Source organism: Salminus brasiliensis, chromosome 7, assembly GCF_030463535.1.
Source record: "Salminus brasiliensis chromosome 7, fSalBra1.hap2, whole genome shotgun sequence".
Lineage (NCBI taxonomy): Eukaryota > Metazoa > Chordata > Actinopteri > Characiformes > Bryconidae > Salminus > Salminus brasiliensis.
In genome coordinates this window covers 6,217,349-6,241,834 of record NC_132884.1, presented here as the reverse complement: position 1 = coordinate 6,241,834, position 24,486 = coordinate 6,217,349, and the positions used below count along the sequence as shown (strand labels likewise).

Sequence of the window (24,486 nt, the reverse complement as noted above, 5' to 3'; positions counted from 1 at the left end):
GTAGGCACCGCCGCTTATTGTGAGCAGTTGGAGAGGGGAAATCAAATTGAATGCGTGTTGACTTCTGCTCTTGTTTGGTTTGTCTCATCAGTTCTTTAAATAGTTTGTGGGTCTAGTAATGGGCGTTCACCATCACTAATACAGCGCACAGCAGCTCAGGTTCAGGCCCTGTCAAATTTTCTAAGAAAGAGCTGGTATAGGATCCGTTTCTTATTTCATACTTCAAAATCAGTTATACCATCCAGAGCGGGTTTGCAGTGTCTACAACGCAAATACACTATCTTGACAAAAGTAATGGGACAGATGCTCATTCATTGTTTCTTCTGAAATCAATCATGTGATTATTTAACAACCAAAAAATTATGTAAAGCTTTTGTGGGAGTTGGTGGAGTTGCTGAGGCTTCACTCACCAAACCTGTACGTAGTGGCCACTCTGACTGGAAATTGGAGGTGTTTTTGTGTTGTGAGTCTGTCATGTGCAAAGAGCAGAAGTATGCAGACTAGATAAATCCAGTTTATTCTCCATCAGCGGGGGGGGGGGACGACGAAAAAAAATAAATCACAGAGATGATCAACATGCAAGACTCGGTTCACACACACTGCCACAGACCCTCCATCAAAAATAAGAAGGAATTAGCACAGACAAGCAAGTCAGTCACCAATAATCCACAAATGGTGAAATTCAAAGTTTCATACAACACGCTCTCACACTCACTCGTACACATACACACATTCTCACAGACTTACACAAAGACATCAATGTACCTCATAGAAAAAACATCTGTGCAGTTGGCACAGTTCTGAACGAGTGGAACGAGCCACATCTGTGTGAGAGAATGTTCTGAAGTTTGGGCTGGTTTCTTTTTTTTTTTTTTTTTTCTCCACCTAACCTTCCCTTAATCTGTATGGATCTCTTTCAGGTGCCCTTCGTTCCGCTTGTGCTTTCATGGCAAAGAACCCTCTGTGTACGAACAGGGAGAACTTTTATACTGTGCCTTCAATTATTGCAGATCAAAGTGGGTGTGATCTCTCGTTCTTATGTCAGTCGTATACACCAGCACGTTTCAGTAATCATTAAAAAACAAAACAGATCATACATAGTGAATCTCTTGAGTCCAGAGTTGGTCAAAAAGATAAAGAAAAAGACCCACCCACGTCCACCACTTACACCTTCTGTTTATATCCGCTGAACACAAATGATAGGTGGAAAGAATCGTATAGAGTCTTCTTCATAAACATTTCGGACTATCTATGAACACTTCTTTATGGCACAAAGCTTAAAATTTCTAGTGTTTTTTTATCATACATACAAAGAATACAGAGAACTGCAAAAACTCAGCAATAAAAACTCTGATGTAATGAGGAGGAATGAGAAATATTAAGAAGCTTAAGGTTGTATTCGGTCACGTTGCCACTCCACAGTCCAAAAAAAATTAAATAAAAAAAAAAAAACTCTACATGAGCCTGAATCCTTTGGTATAGCCTACTGCTAAAGACTTCAAACTGATCCCATACGGCCTCTTGTGTAAGTAGGAGGAAAGGAAAACAACAAGCAAAAAAAATAATCCACTCATAAAGCACAACTTCCCATTATCTGTAGTGTTAATGTCCACAAAACTCCACAACGACAAAAAAAAAAAGCCTCTAGTTTGTCACCTGTGGTGTAGCTATAGGCCAAAATAAGGACACATCACCTTCTGTGACTTGCAGAAGTCGAGGAAGTCAGGAGAAGAGGAGAAGGTCATGGCGTGCCCTGCTGTGTCCGCTGGTAAAACCAAGTGGAGAGGAGGGCGATGGCAGGAGGTGTCCTTTGTACTTCATTAAATTCTTACCGTTCCTCCAGAGTGCAGGCAGTTCTCTGGAAAAAGGTGAGTTAATAACAGGGCATTACAGGATCACCACGAGTCGAGTAAAACCAGCACGGTGAATGTGTAGTGTTTCTGGCAAAGAAGGAAGGAAGGGTGCAATGAGATTCAAATTAAGACATAAAAAATGATCCTTATAAATCTTTAAGCCTGTATATATATATAGATCTCTTACAGCTTTCAGCCACGGTCTCCCAACACACACACACACACCACTGTACAACACCACCATTCACTTGATGGAATAAAGCCAAGTCTGAAGGAACTGTCTGTTCTCCGATCAAATCAGATATACCGTGCATTACACTTTTTTTTTTCCCCCCTGCACACATTCTCCACCACACCTTCCTTCTTCCTCCTCCTCTTCTCCAACCGACTACTTCTTCATCCTTTTGTGCGAAACTTCTCTCCATCCAAATGTTCTTCATGAACGTATGGGTATGTGAGTGTGTGTACACGTTACGTGCAAGTCAGTGTGTGTTACGCAGTTTATGTCTGTGTAGTGTATGAGTATGTTTTGGTGTGTATGAAGGAAGATTTTCAATGAGAGAAGAGAAAGAGGAATAGCACCCCCTGCTGGCTCAGTCGGCGTAGTGCATGATTGACTCGACATAGTTTCCGGGGAAGAGACCCGTGGTGCCACTCATCACCCCCTCGAACCAGCCGTCGTCGTTCTTCTTGATCACGTAAATGATCGCCCCCTCCTGGAAGGACAGCTCGTCCTCCTTGTCGCGCGCGTAATCGTAGATCGCCACCACTGCCAGACAAGACGAGAACGAAATCAGAGAGAGAGAGAGAGAGAGAGAAGGGTGAGGCAGGCAGACTCAAAACAAACTGGTGTTGAACCTTTCTCCAGGTAGTTGCGTGGTGCCCATGGTGGATCCTCCTCAGCGTAGGGGTCGCTGTACTCCACCACTGCTGACTCTTCATCCTCCTCACCCTCCTCATCTTCATAGTCCTCTGGTGGAGGAGGGGGTGGTGCTGTGTCCACAAACTCTGCCTCTTCTGAAGGGGGTGGGGGAGGAGGTGCATCTGAGACTAGAGGGAAGAGAATAAAAACACAGGAGTTCAGCGAGAATTAGACTGATGACGGAGCGCGTTAATGAGACAGCACTGAAGCTCTCCAGTAAAGCTCTCACCACTGATCACAGATCAGCTTTTCTCCTGCAGTTAACCAGGCTGTCAGTTTCAAATGGAGTGATGCCAAGAACTGTAATCATGTAATGAAGCAGCGGTTCTCAAACGTATTTAGTCTAAGGAACTCCTACTGGATAATAAATGCCACTGTTCTCCCAAGTTACGTCCACTTGAGGCATCAGGATCTTCTCTCACCAGGAACTTGCTTTTGCTGACATCCTCTGCAGCTGTTGCAGACCTTCATGTACAAGGTATTACACCTTGGATTTACACCATATGTTCAAATGTTTGTGGACTCCTAATCTAATACATTCAGCTACTTGTAAGCTGCACCCACTGAGAGAGGAGCACAAAGCCCCCCAGCATTGAGCTGTGGAGCAGCGGAACTGTGTTCTCTGGAATGATGGTTGGTGCTCCACCCAATATTTTTGGGATGAGTTGGAGAGCTGAGGCTGAGGTTGGGATGGTGATCATCCAACATCCTGACCTCACCAATGCTCTTGCTGCTGAATACAATCAAATCCTCACAGCAATGCTCCGAACTAGTAAAAAGCCTTCCCTGGACGGTAGACAGTTACTTCTCTTAATGAATATCCTCAATTTTTAAAAAAGGCCAATTGAATGAGGTGTCCCAAAATTTTTGTCCATATGGTGCATCTGAGGCCCTCCTTAGTGGCCCAGTGCAGACCACAGTTTGAGAACTGCTGTCATTAAAGACTACAATTCACAAGCACAAGTAAAACCCTGCTGCTAGTAGCTAGAACGTATCTAGAACCCATGCATTTGGACAGTGGTATGAGCATGCGGTCACACCTCCTTGTAAACACGCACACCAACACAACCAAAGCAGGTTCCCCCACTGGAAGAGTGGAAATTGCGTGCAGTGCTTGTGGGTCTGGGGGCTGGCTGACGAGAAGGCTAGGTACACCATCCATCTCTCTGGACATTTCGATTTCTACTTCGATTTGATCAAGCCTAGGGAAACCTGCATGGCATGCTCTTACACACCCACACTCACACACACTGGTTTAAACAGGTGACTTACTGGTCTCCTGAACCCGAGCCACAAAGCCCATCAGAGGCAGCTGGGGAGTGATCTGTAATATGGAAGGGGGTGGAGGGGCCATAGGGGCTACAGGCCCTATGTCAAAAGGGAGAGGGAGGGAACACACGCACACACCAATATGTGGATGGAAGGAGGGATGTGAATGCAAATGATGAGAGGGGTAGAGAGTTAAAAAAAAAGTTAAACATTAAAACGTGTCTTCTATGATTGTAAGTTACAGAAGGAGAGACAATTGCTCAGCATGACTTCCATTAGATACCCACCTTGGTTCTGGTTGTAGTGTGGTCCCCCGTTCAGCTGGTTCTGGCTCAGGTTTGGCTGAGTGTTCTGAGGTGCGTTATTTGGCTGATTGGTGACAGAGGAAGGCCTGCGATAGGGCAGAGAGCCTCCTACCGAGGGTGTGGTCTGTCTCGTCATTGGTCGGTTCATACTGTAGAACTGAGGACCATTTCCTGGAAGACAGCACACGAGAACACTCAAACACACTGTTGGAATTTCAGTACATCCCACACCAAAACACCAAAGACATGCAACGCATGCATTGAGAGAGAGAGGGGTCTACCACAGTCTGACCCTCACATCTGGGATATCTGACATGGCACATTTGAGAACAAGCAGGAGGGGAAATATAGAAACACAAACCACAAAAAAACAACAACCAAGGGACAAGAAAGACAAGTGTCCTATGCTGCCTTCATATGCTTATTATCAGATGGATCATCATAAATACAAGGATGTGAGAGGCCAAAAAACTAACACTCCATCTTCAGCCCCATACCAAGGAGCTTCTCCTACAATGGTGGGAGAGTATGTGGAGCATTGCTTTAGCAGCAATGATCTCAGCAGCCTGGAAATCACTGTTGGGCTTGACCTGCGTGGATTTATGGATTGGAAGGTTTTAAAGGTGCCATAGAATGGAAAACTGAGAGTTCGGTACATGGAAGGGACATGATGTGAACCTCAAACACTGCTGTTTCTTTGCTGAGAAGAAAATCCAGCACAACAAAAACTAGAGTGGTAAAACAGCCCAAATTTCAAACCCCCAAAACTGTTCTGGAAGCTAGGCCCTAATTCAGCTGACCAGCTACAATCTCTTCGCCATGTTGAGAAAACAAAGAAAGGACAGTAACACTATCTGCAAGACTCACGATGAACTACAAAAAATGATGACTTTTTTTTATATAAAATCAAAATCAGCATGTTTTAGTCAGAGGTGAAATAACAGGGTGGTAAATAGGCTTGTAAACCTGCAACTAAAAGTTACATACTAGTTATACACGCAAAAAAACTGAAATCCATTCTCTTTGGCACCTTTAATAATAAAATGTAGCTATAATACAGTCACCCAAATCTGAAAATAGCAAGTTCTGCCTTTTTTGTTGTATTATGAGCTTGGAGTTTCGAATGTTCTGCGTTTTCTGCAGTGCTAAACCATCTTCCTCATGGATGACCTTTGTTTTTTGGAGCCTGCTCGCTCAGTGGGAGTGAACTACTTAGAAATCCAGCCCACCAATGAATTTGCTGTGCCTATCCAAAATGGCAGGTCTGGCACGGCTACTGCTTGTTAAGGACCTATACTCTTTAATCACCGTAGAGGAAAAGGAGGTTTCAGTGGCTCATGGGACGTTTTAGACAAGAAGCAGCTGGATATGGCTTGAAAGTGACTCACTCCACAAGGGGGCGCATTAGTGCTCAACTCCTTCACTGCTTCACGTCAATGACACCGTGTCCTTGTTCTCTCTGCAACTTACTTTTCTTAGTCACACATTAGGCCGCAGACATCTGCTGTCTGGGACTGATAGATACGACACTACAACTTTGTGTGTTTAGTGGCAAGTGATGAACAGCACCATCTGATGACCATTTGAAGGCAGTATTAGAAAGTAACAGAAACGCAAGTGGAAAAGAGGTCACAACATCCAACAAAGGAAGTACAAGCGAGATGAGCTTGAAGCCTCGAGCCCAGCCGGCCAGGCCCTGACTGAAGCATGAGGGTGGTAATGCAGGCCGCAAGGGCGGACATGAACAGTCTGACCGCAACTCCAGCTCAAATGATGACTGGGACCAAAGAATGAGACTGAGTGGAGGGTGGTGACTGTGGCACAGTTATGAGATTCGGAGGGGGGGGGGGAAACTCACCTTGTGCAGGGGTGCTGGTAGCAGCCGCAGTGCTTGTGGCGGAACTAACGGGCAAGGTGAGGGGCAGTTGTGGGGGAGGGGGGACCTCAGGGGGGGCCTCTGCAGGGGCCACGGGGGCAGGAGGGACAGGCGGCGCAGGTTCGGGGGTGGGAGGAGGAGGTGGTGCTGGGGGAGCTGGGATGCTGGGAGGGAGCTTGGGGGGATTTGGGGGGCCGGGGGCTGTACCTGCTGCAGCACGGTCGCATTACAAAGGAAAGAGGGAGCAGTAAAGAGGAGGGGAAGAAAGAGGAGAAGACAAAGGGCAGACAGTATAAACATACGTGTGATAGTAAGACAAAGGGAAGTAAAGCAAGAGAGAAGATGAGCTCAGAACCAGAGAGTCACACATGTAACAGAAGACTTCTGTAAGTAAACTATATCAGTAGGACACACCGAGGTGCATAGAGGATATACCCTGTGGGACATGAGAACAGGAACTACGCTATATGGACAAAAGTAGTGGGACATTTACTTATTCACGGTTTCCTCTAAAATCAAGGGAATTATTTTAAAAAAATGAGATAAAATAAAAAGGCTTATCCTGCTTTTCTTGGAGGAACTGTCTCGACTGTCCAGAGAAGAAGGCTTTCTACTAGATTTTGGAGCACTGCAGGGAGCACTGCAAGGAGACTGCTGTACACTCAGCAACCAGAGCATCGGTGAGGTCAGGATGTTGGATGATCACCACCCCACCTCATTCTCAACTCCCCAACACAGCCCAAAAATAATTGGATGGAGCATGAACCATCATTTCAGTTCCACTGCTCCACAGCTCAATGCTGGGGGGCTGTATACTCCTCTAGCCCACGCCTGGCATTAGGTAGCATGGTGCCACTAGGTTAATGTTTATCTGCTCAAGAGAGTCCTATTCTAGTGGCAGTACTTCTCTACAGGGACTAGACAAGCTGTGTGTGCATTTGCACATCTGTGTCAGCAATCAGTGCAACTTAAAGTAGCTGAATGCATTCATTAGAAGGGGACTATTGACAAAGAGGGATAAATAAATAACTTGAGAAGGCTTCTGGGTTTAAAAAATAAAATAAATAAATAAAATCAGTGAACCTTTCTGAACTGTTCTGATATCCTTGTACATCTTTTGCACCTACAGCAAGGACGGTGTGTGAAGTATCATCACTGGCAAGTGTCTAGTCATTTTTATAGGAACAGACTAATTTCATTGTTCACACTGCAAAATCAATTAGTTAAAGCAACACTATGTAGAATTTTTACTTTAAAATATCAGCTTCAAAAGCAGTCGGCTCAGAACATGGCTTACTGCACTATACCATTTTGGAGAAGACAGCGCTCATGAGAACTGTGTAGCGCTGTGTAAAGTCATATTTGTGTTAAGTCTTCTAATATTATATATACACTATATTACTCTACCGCCTCAGTCCACATGCTTCTTTCACTTTCAGTGACTGTTCTGTATCTTAGCTCGTACAGAAATACATGTCCTTTAGTGGTGGCTCAAAGCGCAAACTACACTTCTTAACTGTAGGCGGAGCCCGAGAGCAAGAATTGCCAATTCTCCATAGTGTTGCTTTAAGTGCCCTGAAAGAGTCTTGGCCTGCACACTGTTGATCAAAGAATGGACAGCAATACTGGAGTGCAACACTGCAGGATACAGGGTTAGAAAATATCAATATATAAAAGTCTTTTTTCCATTTCAGAGCACAGGAACTCTTTCCTGCTCAAAAATCAGATTAGAACTGATTTGATCTGCGAACAAATTCTTGATGTCTGAAATTGACTGCTTTCGTCTGGACAGGAGCTATGAGACTAATGTAGCTAAAGAGTATGGAAGCTAACATCTCAGCAATCAGCCTTGTGCAAATACCCTACCTTATCAAACACCTAGACATAGAGTTTATAATTCAGGTTTTAGGATGGCTACAACTTTTGTGATAAACAGATTCCTTATCTCGTCCGTCTACTTTTGGGGTAAAAGGTAAACGGTGCATTTTTAAATCCTCAACAAGTAACAGGAGCCTGGAGCTGTTACCTGGGAAAGCAGAAGGCGGGGCAGGGGTTGGCACAGCGATAGGCACACCCACGCTCCCACTGCCACTGTTCTCTCTGCTGCTGCTCCGACTGCTGGGGTGACTGCCTCCACTACTGCCACTGCTGCCAGAGAGAAAGAGAGAAACAGAAAGGAAGGAGAGAAATCACACCGCCAATTAAAATCCTCTCTGTAACGAAACACTCATCTCAACCACTGAATTATACAGGAATGTTGAAAACCTGGTGAAATTCTCTTCTAAATATTTCCTCTGTTGATATCCAGTGAAAACAGCGGCCACTACAGCAGGGGTGTCCAGTCTTATCTCCGAAAGGCTGGTGCGGCTGCAGGTTTTTAGACCCGATTTGTGGATAAGGCTGGACACTCGTGACCCACAGTGACTGCTTTATACACTTTTTGTTATGTTTATGCCTTTTCCACAGAAAACCTGTCAACGTATCAACAATCTGGCAAAAAAAAGGTGAAGAGGAAACTGGAGAGAGCGTGCTATGTGACGTTCTGATTATCAGGCTGCTCTCGCGGTTCCCTTCAGTTTGATCCCCTGAGAGACTTCGAATAAAAACTGGCTGTTCAGCTCAGGATGCAAACGGCAAAGAGATGAAGAGGAGAAAGACTGAAATAGAAACGGAGAGAAAGTGGGGGAGAGTAAGAGAAGGAGCAAGCAAAAGAGAGCGAGAGCAAGAGTGCGCGCGAGAGGTCTTCTTAAAAGAAAGCTATGGCTATTTGAACTTGGATGAAAAGCTCCGAGGATGAAAGAGCAAAAGTCAAAGAGAGAAGGAAAGAGAAAGTTAGTGAGCGGCTGTTACTTGTTGCTAAGACAAACCGACAAAAGACAGACAGACAGACCGACCTTACAAACACACAGAGCTCCAGAGAGAGCGGAAGGTGAAGAGACAGACTGAAAGGAGGGATGGGGGAAGAGGAAGATGGTGTGGAAGGAGGGGCTGCATGTCCTGCTTTCAGTGGTCAAAGGACAGGAGAAAGTGACCTCTGCTAAGAGTAAGTAAGTAAGAGCAAATACAGATGGCCTGTATGACTGCATGAGTCATGCGATTGTCAGCATGGATGTCAGGAGAGGTGTTGTCATTGTGTGAGTGTGTTTGTGTGGGTGTGTGAGGGTACCTGTACGTGCGGGTCCTCTGATTTACGGAGGCGGTGCGTGCCGGGCTCTGGAGGGGCGGGGCCGTGTTGCGTGTTGGGCTTGGCACGTAGTCGTTAGGGACGACAGGGGGACGCACGGGCTCAAGCGTCCGGTAGGGGGAGTGGCGCCTGCCGAGGGGGTGGGGGTTGGCAGGGTTACAGTTTAGCATCCTATTGGCACTGATGGCAATAATACTGACTCCCCCTCCCAATATAACGAAATTGCACTGTGGCTGTGTCCAAATTGTATACTGAACACTTAATCTCACTGGCTTTTGACTAGAAATGGTGGCATGTTTAAGAGCAAGAGTATTATTTTTGTTTTGTACAATTTCAGAGTGGAAAAAGGAAAGGAGCACCATACAATAGTCAGGGAACCTCCTGTCTCCTAACTTTTTCTAAAATCTCAGACCTTTGTGTCCTTGTTAGGGCTCTAATTTGTTGACAATCAATCAATCACTGAAATTTCAGAGCTTTATATATATACTCTGACTCCTCTAACAAACTCTGTCCCAACAGTCCCCTGCCATGGGCTCCTCTAAGCACCTCCCTAGCACTCGAAACATTAAAGTATAACAGCCACAGGAGAAAAGATTATATATAGAAGAGGAAAGCAAAACATTTTCAGGTAGTCATTACCTCCACTTTACTGTACTGTGATTAAGAAATGGGAGTTGGGAGATGACGATAGAGGTCAATTTACAGACAGGACTGCTTGCAGGATTGCTATAAAGGCAAATGAAAACCTGTGTCTGACTGCAAAAGGCTTTCAGGAACATCTGCAGCAGTGCATCATTTTTTAAATTTATTACCAGTCAATGCTGAAATGATGCTTAAAATAGTGTTTAGTATAGAGACTAGGACTCAACCAGTAAACACCTCACATGTTCTCTCCCTAAAATCAGGACTATGGGCTGAATTCATACTTTGTAATGTGGTCCTTCACAAAAAAAACAAACAAACAAAAAGACATTTCGATTAAACTTGGGGAATCTCAGTTCAACACTGCTTGGTGCTGGTGACTGACAGCTGTATTACCCTAGTGATAGTGTGAAGGTAAGGGGAAAGGGGCGGGGCATGAGGAGGGGGTCACACAGCAAAGGGAGTGCAACAGAAAGAAACATCAGCATTAAAAAAAACAAACAAACACACAGGCACACAAAATCAACACGGCAGAGGTTACAAGTTCTACTCCACAGCGTCCTGCCCAGGGAGAGAAAAGCACACACGTTCAGAAGACAAGAGCAAACATCCACGCTGCCTGGACAAAGCCAGTCCTTTAGTTCAACCAGTTAGACCAACTGAGGCAGAGAGATCACCAGTAAGCACTTCAAGGGGTTTTTGCAAGGTTATGGACTCATGGTTTTAACACACAAAAAGAGAAAGAATGGCCTTCCCTAAAACTGCTGAAAGGAATCTGCAATTATTCCAGAAATCCAAATATAGCACGCACACACACACACACACACACACACACACACACACACACACACACACACACACACACACACACACACACTCTTACCCAATAGTGCCGGTTTTCCCTGGGCCTGGAGGGCTGGGTGGTTTCTGGGTTGGGGCAGTTGTGCGTGGGGTCGTACCCGCCTTCATGTTCTGTGCATTAACCTGCAGAGATCAATGGTCAAACGTCATTACACTGATCCACTAAATAAATATCACATCAGGCATGTGCCGACATAAACGCTTAGCATCAGGCTGCTCTGTATCTGATCACCCTTAGTTTCACTGGTGTCTTTACAGCTGCATTCACAAAGCCGCCAAGACTAGAGACAGTTCAGTATGAATACACATAGATAAAACCCTAGTGATTATACATTTAGACTATTCTTGTCTTTGACAATAAAAGGTCTCCGTGATTCGTTGTATAACAGCACAGTAGCCTTCATGCAGATCTTTGGTACTCCAGATAGCATATTAAGCATGAGGGGACAGCACTGCCACTACTACTACTACTACTACTTCGAGATCTGTCCAGACCACAAACACACCAAAACCGAAGCATGAACATCAAATAAAGCACGGGATCAAAATCTGACAATAGTGAGACCTTCTGAAGCACCTACAAATGATGAAACTTGTTAATTACCAGGTTTACTAGACCAACTAGAGCAGGGAAATCAGCAGTCTGTGCTGTGCCCCGTTACCCACCCCTGCTACCCACCGCTTCATCATTGAAATCAGCTGTTTCATTTAGTCCCGTTACCACAGGTGTATTAAATAAAGTACCTAGCCATGCAGTCTGCCTTTACACACATTAGTGAAATAATGAGCGTGGTTCTGTAACAGGATGTCAGCTGGTGAAATTTCTTCCATCCTAGATATTCCACCATCAACTGTGAGTGGTATTATTTAAACGTGGAAGCGTTTAGAAACCACAGCAACTCAGCAGCCACCAGGTGTCAGACCACGTAAAGCCACAGAGCGGGGTTGCTGAGTGCCGAGGAGCATAAATGTCCCCAATGCTCTGCTGACCTGCAGAGCTCCAAACCTGCTGTTACAGGCATAACTCCATATTATTGCTTATAGATTTAGAATGGACAAAATTAAAGAAATCATGTGCACTGCGCTGCACTTCATCCAGCCAGTCAATCACAACCAATTATGCTCTCTTTATAATGACACGAGCAGTCAGTGATCGAGAACTGCTGACTATACCCACAGTACTCTCAGAAAAGCACACTGGGACATACTGTGATGTAATGTAAAAATCACAATAACAATAATTCTCATCAAATTGGCCAGTAAATGAATGCCCATTATCATGTGTGCTGAATATTGTGTTATATACCTTATTATTGGGTATTTTTCTACAACACACACACACAAAGAACAGCCCGAAACCTTACCTTGAACCTTAGTAACCACTACATTCAGTTATGAAGCAATTAAGAAAGGCAAAGAGAGAAAAGATACAGACTGTTAGTGTGTAGAACGTTAGAAAAGCATGTACACACACACACACACACGCACAAGCACGCACACACACAGTAAGTAACACAGCAGAAATCAAGACATTAGCTGATCAGAGTCTGATGGAAACAGACACTCATTTGTGACGTGTGTTGCTGTCAGACAGGCTCAGCCAATAAGCACTACCTTCACTCCGTGCCCTACATCGTCCAGGAGGCTGTAGTCAATAGGTTTGCGGATGTAGCGCACAGGCCTCTCAGGATTGGCTGGCGCGATGATCTTGTGCGTGCGTGAAGTGTTCTTATTGGTGGTGAGGATGCCGATCTCACGCCTGGCCACCTTCTCTTTGTGGATGTCCACCGTCTAAAGCAGGGCATAGAGAAAGTAAGGGAAAGTAGTGGAGATCTTATGAGCTAGACTTGACTTTGACAGTGGCCAAATCATTATAGCCAGACGACTCAGCCAGAGCATCAACAAAACAGCCAGGCTTGCAGGGTGCCCTGGTGGATACTGATTGACAGTGGTCTGAGGAGGGAGACAAACCACAAACTGACTACATCTCAACCTGTTCTATTGGGAGCTGCGCTACAGCATATTAGGCAGATGGTCATAATGTTTTGGTGCTGTCAGCGTAGGTCAGGTTTACAGTCGATGGTAAACACACTTCAGGGAATATATCAGTGGGGGTATTTTTGTTGCGGTAGAGCTTCTGGATGGGAATTCAACTTTTCTACTTTGCTCCTTATTTCACTTGCCTGCTGCTCACTGATCACAAGCAGTGTCCAGAATCATCCGTCAAGAGTCAATGTGACAAACACGATTACTGTGGCATCAGCTTTGGCCATTTATAAGCTGCATTTGACCCAATCAGCTCGGGAGTCAACTGGAGCAAGTTACAGTGGGCAAGCATCCTGACTTCAGCCTGGTGCTATAAGTATCAGTAAGTCAGATGCAACAACGTCAACAAGGCGTTTATATTTTATAGCATATTAGCTTGAACAGCTCTAACTTGGGATGTCCTGATCCGATCCAGAGGATCAGAATCGGGGCCGATCAGGGCATATCTTAATGGATCGGGTCTAGGCTATTTTAATCCCAATCAAATTCTGAGTCTTTCTTTTAATCACGGTTTTCAGAGCTTTATCCGGTGTCCTGAAGGTGCCATTAACGGACATTATCCCCAGCCGGCTGTAGCAGCAGTGCGGACGCTCTCAGAAGGTAAATAAAAAAAAAGCTAAGAGTGCAGTGTGGAGCTATTTTACAGTGAAACATGAAAACAGACCATAATAGCTGAAGCTTTATAAAACCATCACTGAAACACTCTGTTTTACCAGCAGGAGAACCGCTTGCCTTTCTCTGATTTTAAACTAGAACTGAAGAGCACATTCAGAACTGAGTGGAAGTTAATGCTAATGCTAGCAAACACACACTATAGAAACCCAAAACACACAGCACATTCACCCACTATAAACCAGTTATTACACATCATTTATTCCAAGTAATTCTGCACCATCTGCTATTAAATGACAGTGGTAATAAGCAGACTGTCAAGCGTGCTTGGTGCTTATGAGTGACCGTGTGTATGTGTGTGTGTGTGTTTACCTGCGAGATGTGGTTGATGGAGGACTCCATACGGCGTAGCTGAGACGCCTGGATGTCCAGCATCTGCAGCACATTGTTGGCTAGTGTGTTGATCAGGTAGGCGACGCTGGCCAGAGACTGAGTAGTGTAGCTTTTAGTCTCCTCTAAGGCTCTTTGCTTATCTGGAGACTGAAAGAAGAAGCAGAGAGAAAGACAGACAGCAAATGTTAGTATATAAGGACTGTTCAGCACGAGGCCAACAACCAACAGAACATCCTGCCTTACTACGACTCTGAGCTTATTTCACAGGAACGGTTAGTAATAATAAACCAGGTAGAGTCTAAAACGATGCATTACTGTGTTAAACCCCTCAAGAACAGAGACTAGGCTTACGTCACAGAGAGAGTAAAAGAGGTGTGGAGAGAAGAGAAAAAGAAATCATCAGCAGCTTCACACCCGCCTTGCTTTCTCTCACACACTCTCTCTCTCGCTCATTCATGACTAATCTCCTCAGTCAGAGAGACCATAAGGACAGACACTGCAGTAACCAATCACGGTGGAGGCTGCCATCATTAAAACCCCCTCAGGGTGCGCTTTACTGGTCGGCTAAAGACATCAATCATCTCCCGCCAGTGTAACCATGGCAACACAGTCACGATTCAACGATAAATTGGGCTTCAAATGTGGAAGGGCAGAGGGAGGGTGTGAATGCGTGCATGCAAGTGTAAGGAAGGCTGAGGAAGACTGTTGCTTTTAAAAATAAAAATAATAGTAATAATAATAATAATAATAATAATAATAATAATAAAACACCCCTGTGTGGACACCCCTTCTAATAAATGCCTTCAGCTACTTTAAGTTGCACCCACTGCTGACCCAGAAGTGCTTGTCGAGTCCCTGTAGAGAAGTATTGCCAAAAGGCAATTATGGGGCAGATAAACATGAACCTATTGGCACCATGCCTAAGTCCAGGCGTGGGCTAGAGGCGCGCAAAATCCCCAGTATTGAGCTGTGGAGCCTAATCACACACCCCCGACCTGATCCTACATCCATTGTTTGCCGGTCACGATTTTTCTGATTGGTAATTGGATGAATCATACACATCAGAGCGGTCAATCAACGACTCTGCGATGAACAACGTGGGTTTGAACGTGTCTGATTGAACTATGCAAATATTTTGAGCAAGAAGCCAACTTTAGCCTAGCATGCAGTTAGCATACAGTAGCGCTAATGGTAATCACATGTTTAACTTAGCCTAAGACAGACTAACCCGAGCTAACTGGTTTAATTCAGCAATACTTAATAGCGTCGCAGAGTACACAATCACTTAGGGGGGTGTGAATGAACTGCTCCACACCAGCGGAGCTAAGATCTCAAAAGTCTTTTAAAAAGAAAGGGTTCCTAATAGCCCCTAAAATTGCAATTTCAGAAACACATACAGCCACTGCACAGCTGTACAATGGAATTCACACACACACTCCTGACTAGGCCAGTGGAAACACAACACCCAAGCCATTCCTCTAACCTTTATGTCATGGCTGCCCTCAAAAAAAGTCAGGCCTCAGGCGTCTCAAGATCTACACTGGACCAGGGACACCCCCACCCATACTGGCTGAATCCTGAGATGGGGTCAACTTGGACCAGCAAAGTTGGGATGTACAGGATCAGGAAAAACCTTTAGTATGAAAGAGTGCAGAAACAGTCCTTGACGTTGAACAGAGGAGATCTTCTCTACTACATCGACACACAGAGTACATCTATAAGGGGACCTAATGGAAAACTTAAATTCATGTGCAAATGTGAGATTTCTCTAGGAAAAAAAACACTGATGTTGAATGATGCTGAAAAAATTTCAACATTCATAAAACACTGACAAACATTCCAATTTCCATAGCTAAACATTTTAAAACTAGAGAGCGCCCAATCAATGTTTTTGGTGCAGAGGCCGGTCGGCCGATCCCCGATACTGATGGAGGGGGGGGCTGGATGCCACATTAACCTTTCCAAGCAAAGGTTGGTAAGGTCAGCGCTTCTGTAATATTCCTGCACCATATCTCAAGATGAGATGGACTTTTACTTTTTGGGTTCAACCACATTTAAAAGGCACCAGTGGGTTTTAATAAAAAAAAAATGGTTAAATGGCAGTGGATAGATCATATTTAAACACCAAAGCTACAATTGGAACAATTATTCAGAATGGCTCAAGCATTTAACTCTAGGGATAAGATTATTTTTGAGTTTACAGACTAAAATAAGTCTTACTGTATTCTAAACCAATCAATTTGCCTGTGCAAAACTAACAATGACCTGGATTTGTATCAAACAGCAATAAAAAGGACACAGGCGCACCTGTGGAAGAGGGAATTACCCTACAACCCCTTGTAAATTAACAGGGTCCAGTGTTCATTAGCAATGTTAGCCTAGCATCTTCTGTTTTAAACTGAAGAAGCACACATCTTAAATGAACAAATGAAAGGTACACCATCAAGACTTTACAATCCTTTACATTTAGCACTCAACCAACAAACACTGGTGAGATGTCCAGGCGTCCACTCAACTGGGAAAGACCTGGATACATACCTGGGCATGTCGACATGCACTCATTTACAAACACCAGGGAATTTTAGAGTAATCCGTTCTCCTGATTTCCATGTATTTGGACTATGGGAGGAAACCCCCACACATTGAGAACATAGGGATACATACTTGAACCCAATACCCCAGTGCTGAGAGGTAAACGTGCTAACCACCAAGCCACTGTGATGCATAATTTTGGCTGTTTGACTCTGATCACTAGATGCGGTCATCGATAACACACTCATTTCTTACCAATGTCAACCTCTTAAGCTGGTCTTCGAGAACCTTAACCTCAGTAGGTGAGATGAGGAAGTGGTTAAGAGAGGAAATATTGAGTTTCGGTGAAGCCACAACCGCAGACCACACGCAGGCAAGAAATACCACTGAATATCTGGAGCTAAAACGGTCCAAGAAGAAACAGCACCGTCCAGGATCCCGAAAAAAACCCAAAAAAAAACCCACTAAATGACTCACTCTGTGTCAGGATGGTTCTTTTCTGCAGCCTTGCGGTACTACCCTGGTCTGCGATGCTTCTGAGACTCTGGGATATGGTCTCCAAACAAGCAAACCCATGCGTTTGTCTATTTCACAGCAAAGCTATTTCCCACAAGCTAAGATGCGCGAAAAGTTACAACTACAGCTAGTACCACTTAAGGAAATTCTAAATGACGTTTCCAGGTATGAAGAGTTCCCATGAGCAAAGATGCTTTTGCGCTCTCCATCGTCAGAAGCGGGCGACAGTACCCTTGGATAGCTCCTATCTGACCCCACGCTGATCAGCATCAATCACAGTGCTGCTGCAGAAGACATTAGAAGAGCTGCACTATACACAGCTTATTAATATATTGTTGATTATTATTACAGTTTCCACAGCATTGCACGTTGTGGAGACAACGAGAAGAGAACCATATCAGCATCAGCAGATCTTTTTTTTTTTGGTTTGATTATCAGTTTCAGTATAATGTCAATTCCTGCAGATTTTTCTGGAGCTGCAAATCTACTGATGAAGCACATTCTGAAGCTGCTCTACTGGATTCTGATCCGGTGACCGGGAAGGATGCCTTCTGTTTTGTGACATGGTACTCTCTCATGCTGGAAGAAACCGTAAGAAGATGGGTAATTTATAGCAATGAAGGGATGCACATGGTCAGCAACATGGTCAATCGAACGATAATTGGTCATAACAGGCCCAAAGTGTGCCAAGAAACTATTCCCCACACCATTATGCCACCTCCACCAGCTCGGACTGTTGGCACAGGGCGGCCTGGGTTCCATGGATTCACGCTGTTCAACATCAGAAATTTCAGACCCGGCGGCCTCGGGTGGTCCAGCGGACTAAAGCACTTTCACTATGATCAGAGAATCGCTGGTTCATGCTGCTAGCCATCAGCAAGCAGAGGCCCCGGAACGGTCCCGGAAGATTGGCCATACCCTCCCCAGGGTGGGTAGACTGCTTTGCTGCCCATCACAATTGCACAGAGTGGTGATCTGAGTTACAGTAGCCTTTCTGCCAGCTCCAACCAGTCTGGACATTCTCCTTTGACCTCTCTCACCAACAAGGCGTTTCCATCTGCGTTTTCCTTACTGCACCATTCTGAGGAAACTCCGGAGCCTGTTGTATTGAACATCCCAGGAGATCAGCTGTTCTAGAGATCACGCCATACTCAAAACCACTGACACCACCGCTTCTTCTTCATTCTGATGGTTAACGTAAATATCACCTGAAGCTGCTGGACTGTATATGCATGATTTTATGCACTGCTGCCACACGCCCCGGCTGGGTGGGTATACAGGTCATCCTAGTAAATTGCTTGGTGCATGTAGCTACATTTAATCTACTTGTAGCTGAACACCACTAAATAGCTTTAAATCAGCCTGACAGGGAAATTCTGATTGATATCCCAGGGTTAAATAAAGTCTAAAGGCTCCCTGAAAGTGCATTGTGTAGTATTATGCCATTCTGTCCAGACCAGCCCCACACATTAGGGCCAACTAGGGCACTGTGTGCTCGGACTACAACATTAGGCAAACCACGAAGCCCCCTGGGTAGCCACCTATTTTCCTAAGGACAAACGCAGGAGTCTTTCAGTTCTGTGCACCTTTCCAAAAATAGTTTGTAGGCAAAAAACAAGGCTCTGAACTCCACAGTTTCCACAGTGAATCATGGCTAAGTCATTATGCCAGAGGGGCTGCGAGCGGCAGCTGCGAGCGGTAGCAGCGAATCCAGCCGCATTCATCCGTTTTCCAGCGCAGTCGTCCAGCAAAACCACACGCTATCCCACCCCGAATTACATCTCACAATTACCTCAGGTTCAATACACACATTTTACCGTGATTAAACGTTACCCCACTGCTGGTACGAGCAGCGAACTGGCTAGCTAACACCAGTCCAGTGAGATGTGACCGAGACCAAATATCGACAGCTATGGACGCGGCTAACGAAGCTAGCCAGCTAGCTCCAGCTCCAGCTCCAGCTTAGTCTCGAAAAGACGGCAGAGAGCAGGTAACCCACACATTAATATAACAGAATATCATATAATATAACCCACAACTGCCTCAATAATTAGCTAGCTACAAGCTTATGCAGAAGGAGGTAGCTAGCTAGCTAGCGAGCGAGCGAGCGAGCTGCCGTTAGCGTAACACGCGAGCTAGCTAGCTAGCTATTTAGCTAGCATAGCTAGATAAGCTGTACACACACGAGCAGCGCTCGATAACACGCCAGATAAAATGCCATGGACATGTAATGGCTAATGCTTCACATTTTAGTTGTATGATAAACGATAAGGATTTAGATGAATTAGGTGAATTAGCTAGGGGACAGAGGATGCTTGGAGGCTAGTTAGCTAGCTAGCTTAGCGGCGACAACAACAACACCAGCAGCAGGAGCAGGAGCAGGAGCAGCAGCAGCAGGGCAATCGCTCACAACACCGACCACAGCCCGCAGTAAACACCGTTACATTTGGGCACTGGCTACCTGTATGTAGTTGCTCTCGCAGTATTCCGCCACTCGCTCCAAATTGGCATAGCTGTCCAGCAAAGCGCCTCGGCCAGCGGGAATCTCCTCTTCCAGTAGCATTTGTAACTCCGCCATCTTCACATCTTCACCACCGCCTCGGCGATGCGTGAGCAATGAAGTGCGCAGGAGCCCAGCAGCCTTCTCCCTCGCTGGGTGGCAGCTGTGCTGCTCTAATGCGTGTAGCTAGTAGGGAACAGCAGCTATACTATACTACACCGCCAGAAGTGTCCTGACACCCGGCTTTAATCAGGGGGTTCATCTGCTATGCTGACACTGGAGCACGTGCAGCTGTAATATCAATAGAAAAGCATTGGCAGTAGAAGGAGAAGCTCTGGAGAAGCTCTGGAGGAGCCGCACGTGAGCCTAAGGTCACCGTCCTCAAATGCCAAGCCTTGGATAGAGGGGTATAGGGAAAGCCTCCCAGGGAAGTCAGTATTGGACTGTGGAGTCCAATGGAGTCCATAAGGTACAAAGCCTTCCAGGTACAAAGCCTTCCAGGCCTCCCAATATTTGGAAGAGCATTTTATGGAATAATGGAGCTCCATCCAGTACCTTGTGGTGTTTGATATACTCAGAACATCCGTACCTGACATTACTAAAGCTCTTGTGGCTGAAAGCAAACACATTCTCACAGTGATGTTCCAAAATGTGGTGTAAAGCTTTCTGCTGGAAACTGTTACTGCAGAAAGGAGTGGGCGAACTGAACCTCAGTACCTTTGGATTCAGAAAAGCATTGGCAGTAGAAGGAGAAGCTCTGGAGGAGCCGCACGTGAGCCTAAGATCACCGTCCTCAAATGCCAAGCCTTGGATAGAGGGGTATAGGGAAAGCCTCCCAGGGAAGTCAGTATTGGACTGTGGAGTCCAATGGAGTCCATCCAGTACCTTGATGAGATTGAATCATACAGGACTGATCATCCAGTACCTGACCTCAGCCAAGCTCTTGTGGCTGTATGGAAACAAGTCCTCACAGCAGTGTTTCAACATGTGGTGAAAAGCTTTGCCAGTAGAACGGGAATCTCTCAGAAGGATAGAAAGCCTCCCAGGCCACCCAGTATGTGGAATACCATCCTCTGGAAAAAGTGAGCTGTATCCAGTGCCTTGATGAATTTAATTGATTCGGAACGAATCATCTAACATCAGTACCTGACTTCACCGAAGCTCGTGTAGAAGACTGCAAACATATCCCCACAGCAATGTTCCAACATGTGGTGAAAAGCATTGCCAGAAGAATGGGAAACTCTGAAGGAGCCACACATGAGCCTAAGGCCACCATCCTCAAAGCCAAGCTTCAGCTAGAGGGGTACAAAGCCTTCCAGGCCTCCCAATATTGGGAAGAGCATTTTATGGAATAATGGAGCTCCATCCAGTACCTTGTGGTGTTTGATATACTCAGAACATCCGTACCTGACATTACTAAAGCTCTTGTGGCTGAATGCAAACACATTCTCACAGTGATGTTCCAAAATGTGGTGTAAAGCTTTCTGCTGGAAACTGTTACTGCAGAAAGGAGTGGGCGAACTGCACATCAGTACCTTTGGATTCAGAAGAAACACTAGGTGAACATTAGGTGTCTGGAGACAGAGAGAGAGTGTGTCCTCATGCTTGTTGAACAAAAGGAAAGATCATTTCTTAAAACCTGTTCTTTTTTTATTAGTAAAAAATTAGACTGTAAAGAAGATATTTTTCATTGTTGTGGGCCTTCCTGAACACAAACAGCCCAAATCCAAATTCCTTCCCTAAAGAGAAACATGTATGAAACATTGAACATTCTGATAATCCAAAGCATATCCGATCACATTAGAAATCATATACAAGTCTTGTGAGCAACAATACTGTTCCCTACTGACATTACGAGAAATCGATTAATCACACAACCATGTCTGGACAGCCAGCAAACGAGGGCAGTATAGGAATTCTCCAAAATGACTTCTTGAAAAAGTGTCCTTTTGGATGCTGGCTGCGATTGAGGTCTACTGATTTAGTCCCGCTTGCTGACTGTGATCCAGGTGTCGTCCTTGGGCGTGGTCACCAGCTCGCATTTGGCTTCCACCACCTGGCCCTCCACTCGATGCAGCCGGAGCCTGCGCACCAGGGTGCTCAGCAGAATGGCTGCCACTGTGTAGGCAAATCTGTGTGTGGAAGGGAGGAAGCCAGATTTTACTACAGATGTTTAATCACATGCACCACCAATGGAGTCCTATACTGGCATCATGCTTTACAGTGCATATCTGCAGGGGTGTAGAGCAGCACCTAAGTGATGCAGCACTTTTATCAGAAGAGGCCTATTAATAATGTAAACAACTAGCCCCAGATGTCCTACAGGCGTTCAGTCCTATTGAAGAGTTTGTAGTGTGACTAGTGTACTCACCAATGGTTGCCCAGCAGTTGCTGTGGTGTTCCTACATGGTTGCAAGTGTGGTGCTAATGTACAAGTATCATTCAAACTGCCACAGATGTGGCATCAATAGGTAGGCAATGCACTCAGTGGAAAGCACCAGATCCCCCAATACATCAGCCAGCAGATGATGATGGAAGATACCGCCATCTACCCAGAGAGTGCATGACCAATTGTGCTTGCTCTGGCTGCTGATAGCGAAGCAGCAGGACCCGGGATTTAAACTTGCAATCCTCGGGCCATAGAAAAACAGAGCGTCCAATCAAAATGAAATCAAGCCAGTTAGACTACAGAGATGGCTCAGAGTAAATATCTCAAAATTGTGGGGCAACTAAAGTGACAACAAGCCAGAAACAATATGAAGAAAAACGTTTAATGACTAACAATAATTATCTAATTATATTCACAGAAGTGGAGATCTGATTTTGAAATACAATGAATTAGGATTACATATTAAATTATATAATTCAGAAATATTAATTATAATATAAAGTACTATATGCTTGTTAGTTAGCAAGCCCTATCTCCATGTTCTACAGCTTTCTGTGCCATATTAAAATTCAATGATGGTAAAAACATTGATTCCAAATGTTCAACATTATATTAGCAAAGATTTATGCAAAAGTAATATGTTAGGGTTTATGTATGCAAGTCTTGTCTGTGTTTACCTAAGCTCAGGGCAGGCCTGGTTTCCTGAAAAGCCCAAAAGAGAAAAGCTCTTCATAACCGACTCATCCGTAAATCTATCTGGATCAAACCTGTAGAGGTAGAGGGACATGGACCGATACTCAGGCATGACAATTACTATTTTATATACACCATCCATGTTCATGCAAGGGTACATACCATACACTCACCTGTACGGTAATGTCCACGTGTCTGCATCTTGAAGGACTACACCCAGAGCGTAGATAACCAAGGTCTGTTTGATGATAGAGAAATAATTAGAGCATCACACACACTGAGAAACATCAAACCAGCATCACACCTATCTAGCATAGGCCAAATTTACAAATTTTCATTACTGCAATTTACAAAAACAATCCATGGCTTTTAAAATAAAGGAAAAGAAAGTGTTTCCCACATGCAACCTTGCATTAGACCCATTGAGCAGGTGTTCATACACAGCCACTTTAAAGAACCACAGGAAAATACCCTAATATCGATGGATGTTGGCATGTAGGATGCTCACCTCTTTAGGGATGACATGCTGATCCACCTTCCCTTCAACCTCCTGCAGTCTGGCTGCAATCGGGGTCAGTTTGGCCGTGCGTACAGTCTCGTTCAGCACCTGCTGGCAGTATCTGCAGAGAGACAGCATTTGGCACATAAGCACCATCTAGAGCCCAGAGTGTAGATGACAACATGCAAGCAGATGTGGGCTATATGACGACATGCAAGCATACGTAGGCTTTCGCTCATGCTCAAAACGGACCTGAGCTGTGGAATTTTGTCCAAGGAGACAGGCCCATCCCCCAGCACATCTATTAATTCCTGATGCAGTTTCTCTTGCACGTCTTCCGAGATGGAGAGAAAGTGTACTGCCCAGATGCACACTAGGAGGCAAGCAAACAAACACAAAGCAGAGTTATGTCAAATGAGCAAAGCAAAATAGATACTGGTCAAATCTGTAGGAGCAGATGTGAATGATACTTGGCTATTAAAGGTACAGGGCAGCTCTACATCACTTATAAAGGACAAATACAGCTTTTAACCTTTGAATGCCTATGAGCAAACCATTGTAATAAACACGCATCTCGTCCCTGTATCTCCAAATTGCCAAGTTTTAATGGAAGGTATTCTAAACCATTTGTATTGGCCCATTTATCATGGAATTTTCAAAGTAAAAAATGGTACATTATAAGGTTATAGGTGTAGATTATATAGATTATAAGGTTATATCTGCTAGCTGAGCCAGAGTGCAGAGCTCCATGTGAACAAAAAAATGTAACACACTGTAGAGCTGAGAAAAGAAACAGCTGCTTACAATTTGCAGTGATGACACAACCAGCAAGGGTGAATACCATGCTTTCCTCCATTACCTGGGGCAGAAATAAGCAGAACACTAAGCTCAGGTCAAATAAAACCAACAAGAACCATCAAGAAACCACAAACTAATAAAGATAGCAGTGATCATTTTGAGTTGTGCTGGAAATTAAAGAATGCTCAGGGTATTTTAGGCATTTTAGGCAAGGTCAGCCTAAATCACTGTTGTACAAGTATTACCCCCCCCCCTCTAAACAAGTGTTATGAGGAGTTAAGGCAACATATTCTACAGATTTACCACAAACGTAGGTGTTCATCAGTGTTTCATGTAAAAACATTTTTGATTGTAAGATAGATATCAGAACCCGTTTCCCATCGTCACGACTGGACAGAAATCCGAGCCGGTTTCATTACAATGCACCACTTCACAACCACTCTGAAGGACCTTGTTTACATCTGAACTTGACTGTGGCATGAGTCAAATATTGCATGGAGAGTAATCTCTGTTGTCGACTGATGTGATGCATAATCACCTGTTTCTCAGACAAATTAGCCTGCAGTAGTGAGTCCATGAACGTTGACTTGCTGGAA

General features: G+C 44.7%; 2 protein-coding genes across 16 annotated transcripts in view; both read right to left on the bottom strand.

The window, feature by feature from the left end:
• Nucleotides 1-501: 501 nt before the first annotated feature.
• On the bottom strand, nucleotides 502-19,764 carry abi2b (abl-interactor 2b). 15 transcript variants are annotated; one of them, XM_072683560.1, is made up of 12 exons: nucleotides 19,473-19,764; nucleotides 13,943-14,110; nucleotides 12,527-12,703; nucleotides 12,277-12,294; nucleotides 10,935-11,035; nucleotides 9,392-9,538; nucleotides 8,252-8,373; nucleotides 6,208-6,432; nucleotides 4,332-4,520; nucleotides 4,048-4,134; nucleotides 2,712-2,903; nucleotides 502-2,622 (listed from the first exon to the last, which is right to left on the bottom strand). In XM_072683560.1, exons 1-12 carry the CDS (start codon nucleotides 19,587-19,589, stop codon nucleotides 2,447-2,449), a joined length of 1,719 nt encoding a protein of 572 aa, XP_072539661.1. In that variant the 5' UTR covers nucleotides 19,590-19,764; the 3' UTR covers nucleotides 502-2,446. The 15 variants fall into 15 exon arrangements, with proteins under 15 accessions (XP_072539661.1, XP_072539660.1, XP_072539659.1 ...); XM_072683559.1 differs by having other exon boundaries at nucleotides 6,208-6,435; nucleotides 19,473-19,763; XM_072683558.1 differs by having other exon boundaries at nucleotides 4,048-4,143; nucleotides 19,473-19,761.
• A 1,375-nt stretch (nucleotides 19,765-21,139) lies between these two features.
• Nucleotides 21,140-24,486, bottom strand: part of cyp20a1 (cytochrome P450, family 20, subfamily A, polypeptide 1) — a 6,391-nt gene continuing 3,044 nt past the window's right edge. The window contains exons 7-13 of the mRNA XM_072682868.1: nucleotides 24,429-24,486; nucleotides 23,897-23,951; nucleotides 23,345-23,465; nucleotides 23,102-23,213; nucleotides 22,767-22,831; nucleotides 22,578-22,667; nucleotides 21,140-21,643 (exon numbers count right to left, since the gene is read on the bottom strand). The exon at nucleotides 24,429-24,486 is cut by the window's right edge and continues 58 nt beyond it. Coding sequence (XP_072538969.1) covers nucleotides 21,493-21,643; nucleotides 22,578-22,667; nucleotides 22,767-22,831; nucleotides 23,102-23,213; nucleotides 23,345-23,465; nucleotides 23,897-23,951; nucleotides 24,429-24,486 — 652 coding nt within the window. The 3' untranslated portion in view covers nucleotides 21,140-21,492. The remainder of the gene's footprint in view (nucleotides 21,644-22,577; nucleotides 22,668-22,766; nucleotides 22,832-23,101; nucleotides 23,214-23,344; nucleotides 23,466-23,896; nucleotides 23,952-24,428) is intronic.

Coding starts and splice junctions, on each gene's coding strand:
- abi2b (XM_072683557.1), bottom strand. CDS start 19,589: ATGGCGGAGTTACAAATGCTACTGGAAGAGGAGATTCCCGCTGGCCGA. Junction 8,374..9,391: donor CAGAGGACCCGCACGTACAG/GTACCCTCACAC, acceptor TCTCTCTGGCAG/CAGTGGCAGTAGTGGAGGCA. Junction 2,904..4,047: donor GGCTCGGGTTCAGGAGACCA/GTAAGTCACCTG, acceptor TCTTCCCTCTAG/TCTCAGATGCACCTCCTCCC.